The sequence below is a fragment of the Glycine max genome, chromosome 8, assembly GCF_000004515.6.
Source record: "Glycine max cultivar Williams 82 chromosome 8, Glycine_max_v4.0, whole genome shotgun sequence".
NCBI lineage: Eukaryota > Viridiplantae > Streptophyta > Magnoliopsida > Fabales > Fabaceae > Glycine > Glycine max.
Window position 1 is genome coordinate 20,550,376 of NC_038244.2, and position 9,173 is coordinate 20,559,548.

Consider the following 9,173-nt stretch of genomic DNA (forward strand, 5'->3'; position numbering starts at 1 on the left):
AATTATTTTCAATTAATTACTAAATTAATTTTTAAGCATTCTAATGTTAGTTTTAGCAATCTTTAAAAGTTTATATATATTCTTTTTTTTTTACCAATCTAATTACTAAATACATTTTTTATACCACTATAAAATAATATCACCAAATCAATATTTATAAAATTATTAAAACTATTACAAAAAAATTTACACTACAAAACAAATTAAATATATAATTCAGAATATTAAAATTGCAATTTTTAAAAAAATAATTAAAAGTTACATGAATCCGTATGTACATACGGATTACGAATCAACAATTCGTATGTACATACGGATTGCTGATCCGTATGTTCCTAAGTTTTTCACATACCTTTTCTTCTTCAACGACAAATAACGATCCAATTTCACCGTATACTCCTAACAACACACTTACACAACCGGAGACCAAATACGCTTCGAAAACGACCCTATCGGAAACAACTTATACTAAGAGAGTGAGATTTTGCGGAAACAAAAAGGCATTGCAGAAATGAAAAACAAATTCTGCTATTTATAACCGAAAATACCCATAGGGATACTTTCGACATTTATTAAAACTGCTGGGTGCCCCAAGCAGCTTCTTAACTTTCAAAAGGCTAACGCACAGTGATCCTGGAAATCTAAATTTCGTTAAGTAATTGAGATAGGAACGGCTGCAGTCTACGGAATGGCCCGTTGGATGAACACAGTACATAGCATTCAGACATGAGTAATATGACATTACATTTATAGAACAACAAAGGCTAATCTGGAAAAGTTAGAAGCAGCCTAGACATCCCTTCCCAATGGCAACAGTCATTTACAGCACTTGGTTGATAACCATAAATATATCACTGTGAGTTGGGGGGTAATTCTGTTAAAAACATTCCCCATATACTTCACTGCACTGATAAAATTAAAATCATCAAGTGAAAGGAAAACCTAGTCGAACACCATTGTTAACGAAGCCTTAGAATTGGCTCATTATAATGTTTACCCACAGAAAAACGGGTAGAAAACACAGGATAAGCTTCGACCGAAAAGATACTTATATGTACAATGTAAGCTTATTCACATGAAACACAAGGCATATTTATGTCTCTTGTGAGCCTAAGCTCTTTGCTCTAGAGGACCCGAAGCTGTGCAAGGAAAGCAGCACATAGATCCAAGAAAAGAAACTGTGGACCCTGCACCCTTTGAAGATCAAGCAGATACTTTTCTTCCCGGGCTTTGTAAAGCTGTTGAAGTGAATGTAAGTATTAGAGAATATTCTGGAAAAAGAATTACAACTACCCAATAATAACAGAAGAATTAGTTTATTAAGAGGATAATCCGTGTCTTATAATTGGTTATAAACATTATGGTTCTAAAGGTAAATTACCTGCACTTCAAATTTGACCACATTTGAAGTAGAAACAGCATCATTCTCAATGATGTTGGAATCATCTCCAAAGAAATTATTATTATCTACATTATTGTTAACCATTCCTTCGTGATGACCAGGAATGCCAGCAACCCACCTACACTTCATGTTGTAGTGACCAATCTTCTTCCAACAAACATTTAATTCTTGCAAAGCTTTAAGGACCTCAGTCATTATTTCACGAGGATGGGCTCGAGACTGTCACAAGATAATGAACAAAAAGTATATAACTACCAACAAGACATCAAAACTACAATTTTTCTGATGGCAACTATTACAAAAATTCAAACAGCCGTTAGATATTAAAGTATAACACTTGTTAGTTCTTGACAACAGCAATATCTAGCGTGCACATATCCAGAGAGGAAATAAAGTACATAAACAACAAATTCAAAAGCCCATAATTTCATACAACAGACAAATTAACAAATATTTCCTTTCAAACAGCAAGATTATCATGAGTGATATTCGTCATACCTGAAGCCCAAGGGCCCATTTCCTTTCAACAGGGAACTGTTGCCTCGATCCTACTCCCGGATACTCCAAGTAGCCTGGAAAACGGTTTCCAACAACTGAAGAGTTTTGCATTTGATTAAAACCGGAATCCTAAGCAATCACAATATAAACCCAAAATTAATGAGTTTAGCATAGGATTCAGTATTAAAAGGAAACAAGCAAAAAACCACAAAATATATCAATTAAGAATAAGAAACTCATAATACAAACCCAGGACCCAGGTATCCCATTGAGGGGCTAGTTTTCCCTCTTAATTTTCCCCTTCTCCACTCCTTCCCCTACTCCCCTTTTATTCTATAACTGAATCCCACCTCTTCCCTGCCCCTTTTCTCACATTTCCAATGCAACCTTCAGTTGGAGTTCCCAAGTACCAAATATTCTGCTGTCCCTCCCCATCCTCCTGGCTTGCACCCACATAATGCAGAGGTGCCAAACATTAAAACATATACTCATAGCACAAACACTCATACAATATACACAAATGTCAGAAGAATGTCTTCTTTTCTGAATAATTAGATGAACTAAATGACTTAATTAGAAAATAGAGACAGACAGTCAGACTAATGAAATATTAAAAAAAAAATAGGGGCAAAAAAACCCACCATGGTCTCTTGAAACTCAGCTCCAAGATAGCCACTGGAAACACGGAATCGGTTGTCCAATAACAAATAGTATGCCACAGTACCCTGAAATACATGGATGGAAGTAAGGGATTTATCTGACAGATATAGAAGGAGAAAATCAAAGGCACAAACCTCATTTTGTATCCTGTTCCCAAGAGATTCAACCAATTGATTCCTGTCAAATCCCATTTTCACCACTTCCTGAAGGATCTCCTCGTCAATCTACAAAACCATGATATGATTTGGTTTATCATTTAGACTGATTATAATATATCAAGTAACATACACTTCATAATCCCCAATGTGAATGAATGTAAAGTGCAAGGTTTGAAACCGAGCATTTACACATCAAATCAGTATTTTTCAACTACATTTCTCATGAACCATAGATAATTTACAGAAGAGCGAAAAATGGAGGGAAGAAGGGAATAACACAAAAAGATATAAAAATAAACCTTTTTGGCCTGTTGCATTGTATCTGGTGGTGGCACAGCTAAATAACGCGGAAGTCGAGCTTGGAACCATGGGTGTTGACGGATCTCAGGTATGGTCATTCTCCTCATAGGGTCAACCACAAGCATCCCTGGTATCAAATCTCTAGCATTGGGAGATAGATGACTGGGAAGAGTGTAAATACCGCCCTACATGAAAAACATGGGAAAAAATCTCTTTGATGATAACATCATTTGACGAATAAATCCAATTTGGATTATCTGATTTTCAAAAAAGATCTATTACTACATAAATTATATTAATATAGAACAACATCCAATGTTTAATTCAAAACTGTCAAGATATTATAGCACTCCTATTGTATTAATATAGAACTCAATAATGCAACCTGTGCATTTGCACAATTTCAGAAGATTAAAATAATTAAAAATGGCCAAAGCAAAAAAGAAAATGCACGAAGCAAAAATAAAAATATAAAGAAGCAGGAAAAGAAAGCTGGAAAATTAGCCATATGTCCAAGGCCTGGGCAGTTTTAATATATATGTAGACAACAGCTGATCACTCAGTTAATTAAATAAATAAAATTAACATTAACAATACCTTTATTTTCTTGAAGAGATTTGGAATGTTTTCATCATCAAAAGGAAGAGTGCCACAAAGAAGCGCATATAAAATTACACCACAGCTCCAGACATCCACTTCAGGTCCAGCATACAGTTTCCCAGAGATAACCTGTGAAAAATGAAAAAGTGTAACCAAGAAATATGAATCACAAGAGACAATATATATATATCCTCAACAATAATTTTCGCCATGTATTCCATTACAAACCTCAGGAGCTGCATAGTTAGGGCTTCCACAACTTGTTTTAAGAAAGTGGCCATCACGCATGATGTTGCTCAAGCCAAAATCAGCAATCTTGACATTACATTTGGAGTCCAAAAGTAAATTCTCAGGCTTCAAATCTCTATGAACCACCATATTCCTGTGACAGTACTCCACACCAGAGATTATCTGCTTCCAAAATCAGAAATTAGCTTGGAAAATCTGTGACATGAAAAAGTCTCTTAATTACACAAAATAGTAAACAATCCTACCTGCTGAAAAAAATTACGAGCTTCATCTTCCTGCAACCTGCCCTTCTCTACAATGTAATCGAACAGCTCTCCAGACTTCACATACTCCATGACAAAATATATGTCAGTTGGAGTTTCTATGACTTCATAAAGTCGTATAATGTGAGGATGCATGAATAATCTTAAAATTTTGATTTCTCTTCTCACTGCAACATGTTTTGAAAAAAGAAAAGGGGGAAAAGAAATGACAAGTATAATTAATGAACAAGACTGAGCACGAGGTAACATAGATTTTGTAAACTCAAGCATAAGGAAAACAGTAATATCTGTCCTCAAACTCCACACCATTAGATTATAAGGATAACAGGGTTAGAAAAATACATAAAGTTCTTGAAACTATAATTATAAATCAATATTCACAAAACAAAACAAACTGCAGGAAATATTGGAAAATCTAAAATTTAAAAAAGGACCACAATTAGATGACAATTGAAATTTATTTATAAAAAACAATATAAACCTTTTTCTTCCATTTCCATGTTCTTTATCTTGCGTCGGTTAAGAATCTTGATCGCAACCTTATGGCCAGTCAATACATGTTCTGCAATTTTGACCTTGCCAAAAGATCCAATCCCAAGTGTTTTTCCCAATTTATAATTTGGCAGAAACATGTCCAGTCCAGCACCACCTCGACCAGCCGGTCCATCCATTTCTAAATCTAGAGGGAAAATTATGTAAGAAACAACACAAAAAATCAGTCATATGAAAGTATATCTAGATGCATAAACAAATGAAAAATATATTGAAATCTACATCAGACGCAAACATCTAAAGAATACTAGAATGAAAAGAGGAGCATGCAAAATTATCCATGAGCTGTCACAAGGGTTTTACAGCACTAGAAAAATTCGATTGTCACCCCCAACCACACTTTTCTTTAAGGGCAAGGATCTATAATCCAATTCAATCCGACCTTTAAAAATGAGACCCCAGAGGGGTTCAGCAAATAAAAAGGGATAGCTCCAATTGTGTAGCCTACACCAAGAGAATGGAAAAAAAAATCTACAACTCTACTATATAAAAGTTTCAGCAACTAAAACTTTAAAGTGTTTTTAATATTAAACACCAACAAATGGGCACACCAAGACTGATATATATCACATGAAAGCAACATTACTTGACAAAAGTGGATCCAGAACATCTTGTAATTGAGAACAACTGTCTCAATAATTGTTGCAATCAAAGAAAATAAGATTCTGATTGATTGTATTATAAGTAATAAAATCAACAGTTTTCTATGATAACATAGTTATTGATCCCATATAGCAGCATGTAGCACCTATCCCCAAAACTGCTATGGCAGGATAGCGGAGAGCAGAATGACTGCTATTTAGAAGATTATAAATACAAGTTAAAAAATTTATACTTGACATATATAAACAAAACAAACAACAAAAGCCTTATCCCACTAGGTAAGGTGAATCCCTTATATTTCACATATATAAATGCCCAAAAAAGCGCCTGAAATTGAGAACATATTTATAATCAATAGTCAAAATTCATAATTTTAAGTTAATCACACAAGTTAACAATAAAAAGTCTAGGAACAATTGGGAAACAGAATCAAAAAAGAGTCCTATCTGAATTCAATTAGGAGGGAGGGGGGGCGGGGGGAGTGGGGGAAAGATAGAGGACTCTTAGAAAAGTAAAGAACACATAAGTCTACCCTGCCACTTGGAACACATACCAAAAAGAAACAAAGAACAGAGAAAATACAACACAGATATGCTGAAAATGAAAAAAAAAAAAAAAAGACAGCACACAACAGAGACCAGATATGAGTAGGTGCATTTGGTCTCAGTATTATCAATCCCGGATAGCGTCACGTTGCAGCTGACCTCAAAAACACTATAGCGAGTTAACAGGTTGGCTGCTATTCTGAAATTTTTTATATATTATACTATAAATATAAATTGTCAAAAATGATAAAAATTAGTCAAAATTCATGAAATTCATAATTAACAATAAAAACTCAGAGGCAGCAGGTCTCGCCAGAGACAGAGGATGCAGGCATTTCCAGAGCCAGAGACGGGGAGGCAGCAGGTCTCGTCACCGGAGAAAGGAGAGAAGAGGAGAAATAAGAAAGTCAAGAGACAAGATTTGGGAGCGGCAGAAAGTCTCACCCTTATTACTGTGTTTTTTTCCTGAAAAACCCTAAAATATCCACCCCCACCCCCCCAAAAAAAGCCATAATTTCTGATTAAAGAGGGCTTTTTAGGTATCTCAGCAGCACCGCTCTATCCTGCCACGTTCCATGCTAAATCTTCCACAAAAGTGACCGCAACATTTAAGAAGGCAATGCCAGCATTGTAGCACCACATTAATAACTATTGATTATAAAATAAATTTTCTTCATATAAGGAAAAAAAGGCAGCTCCTCAACATTATAATTATACACACTGACAAAATCATTATTAATAACAGGAAAATAAAAAAACTAGCCACAACCACAATGCCAAAAGGCTCCTCACTATTCAAAGGTATGGGGGAGGGTCATTGTACACAACCTTACCCTTGTATTTGCAAGGGGATTATTTCCAGATTCAAACCCATGACCAACCAGTCACCAAGGCACAAATTTACCACTGCACCAAGGCTCTCCCTCACAAATGAATAGAAGAAACTATAATAATAATAATAATAATAATAATAATAGCATCATACACTCTTTCATTTTCTTTTTCCATTGGTATTCTACATTCATAAGAAAAAGAGCAAAAACATGAAAAGAGACAGTGGCCCACCTAGGTCAGATTGGAGAGTAAAAATTGGCCTGTTCCTCTTGTTTTACCTAAAAAAAAACTAAGAGCGAAACAAAACATTTTTAGAAGCATGACCTGACTGTGCCAGGATCGCACAATTTGTGTATGGGATGAGGTTCGTGTAGGATTAGAATGAATCATCTACAATTCAAACACAAAAACAATTTGACACACAATTCATATCACCAAGTCTTAGAATGTGGATTTTGGGCCTAACTCAATCTCAAAAGCTAACTCATAGGATGAGAGTTGTCCCTCACTTATATACTTTATCTTGACACTATCTCTAATCGATGTGGAACTTGGATCTTTTATAATACACCCTGTCATGCCCAATACTCTTGGGTTTAGTGTGTAGATAATATGGTGGGTGGTCCTTTAATGGATTTAGGATAAGCTCTGATACCATCTTAGCATATAGGTTAGGACCTAACTTAACTCCAAAAGTTAGATCATAAGGCGAAGGTTACTCCCCACTTATACTCTTATCTTGATACTATCTCTAGCTGATGCGGAACTTTGGTTTTTCCTAATACCAAGGCCTTGAATTGTATCACATTGCCGGAATCGTAATGTGAAACGTACAATACCAATAACAGTGGTTATTAAATATCCTTAATTTTAGGGAATATACCAACATTTGACTAAATTAACCTTTTACTTTGATAACAGTCTCTCGTTCCACTTATTGGAGATACAAAGAGACAGGATAAAATTGGGGGTAACATAAAAAAACACTTTCTTGATTTTCTAAAGTCACAAATAATTCAAAACAAACTAAACTTCTAAAGTGAGAAATAATTCAAAACAAACCAAACTTCTAAAGTGACTGACCATTATTATATCAAAACCGAGGGAGCGTTTTTTTACCATTCATTCTATTTGACCCTGTTTTAGCATCACAGTTAGCAACTTAATGAGTTACTGATCCATTATGCTGCCTCACCTCAGGCGCATCTTTGACTATACTGTTTCTTTCAATCTCTCCAATCATGAATAAGCTACTACAAGCTTATGAACAACAGATTTTTCAAATGTTGCCATCATCCATTAACCACTACTAGCTAATGTTCCATTGATTGTTAGGAATATAAAAGGCATCTACTACTCTGACATCAGTGGTGGTATACGTAAAAATAATAATAATAATAATCACAGAAACCATAAGTTGAAAATCGATGGACGTAATAATAATTAAAATATAACATAAAGAAAGCAAACAACATATGAATTCATTGAAATAGGGGAGAAAAAAGGCAACATAAAATTAAAATAATAATAATAATATTAATAAGAAGAAACTTCTTAGAACAATTCAACAAAAAAAAAAAATCTTCACAATCATAGGCATTCCTTATTCACACGCAACGCAATCCAGAATCTCAAATCTGGAAAATTGACATCCTTCCGATCGAAAGCGCTTGCTTTCATTTCAAAAAGTAATAAAAAAGAATAATAATCTTAGCACGAAAATGAAAGTGAAATTAGCGGAGAGAGAGGGAATTGTTTGGGGATTGAGAATGGAGAAGAGAGAAAGCTCACCAGAGTGTTGTTGGAGTGAACGGAGTTTGGGAGTGAAGAGGAATAACGAGATTAAAGGAACCCTAAAGTTGAAGATTGGGAAGGGGACGAAGAACCAAAGAGGAACAAAACATCGCGTTCTCCTTCGATGTTTGCATCTGCGTCAGCGATTATGCTAATACGCGACAAGAGACGGTGCGTTTCGATCTCAGAAGATGCTTTGGGTAAAATTGGATTCTAAACCATGAATTTTAGTACGTTATTACAATATTACCCCTGATAATTAACATAGAAGCAAAGATGTATACGTGTTAATTACGATATTACCCCATAGTTGATTGTTTTCCCACAAAGAGAATCTTTCACAATAAAGTGAACTATAATCTCTCTTTACCCTATTGATTCAACTTTTGAATCTTTGATACATATTGATTCAAGATAGATGCTAGGACTCAAAACGACACATACATATCTTAAAAAACAAAAGACACACACATAATCTCTAAAGTTAACTATTTGTATTAAAGAGAAGGGATTAAAACTATATGATTTTCAAAGTTTGAGGATAAAAATGATTGATTAAAAAGTACATTGACTAAAATCAAATTTAACTAATATATGGTTCTAAAATATATTTTATCCTAATAATGTTAAGGTTGTCTTAGTAATTAAAGAGAAAAAAAATATAATAAATTCGAATCTTTTTCAACAATTAATAAAAATTAACAAATTAATAATT

General features: G+C 34.4%; 1 protein-coding gene across 4 annotated transcripts; it reads right to left on the reverse strand.

Moving 5' to 3' along the window:
- Positions 1-682: 682 nt before the first annotated feature.
- Positions 683-8,648, reverse strand: SNRK1.1 (sucrose non-fermenting-1 related protein kinase). 4 transcript variants are annotated; one of them, NM_001372143.1, is made up of 11 exons: positions 8,456-8,643; positions 4,612-4,809; positions 4,113-4,297; positions 3,847-4,029; positions 3,616-3,747; positions 3,018-3,203; positions 2,695-2,784; positions 2,542-2,625; positions 1,901-2,029; positions 1,382-1,621; positions 683-1,238 (listed from the first exon to the last, which is right to left on the reverse strand). In NM_001372143.1, the coding sequence occupies exons 2-11, from the start codon at positions 4,799-4,801 to the stop codon at positions 1,125-1,127; spliced, it is 1,533 nt and encodes a 510-aa protein (NP_001359072.1). In that variant the 5' UTR covers positions 4,802-4,809; positions 8,456-8,643; the 3' UTR covers positions 683-1,124. The 4 variants fall into 4 exon arrangements, with proteins under 4 accessions (NP_001359072.1, XP_040873568.1, XP_040873567.1 ...); XM_041017634.1 differs by lacking the exon at positions 8,456-8,643 and adding an exon at positions 5,924-5,948 and having other exon boundaries at positions 960-1,238; XM_041017633.1 differs by having other exon boundaries at positions 960-1,238; positions 2,542-2,784; positions 8,456-8,648.
- Positions 8,649-9,173: the final 525 nt, after the last annotated feature.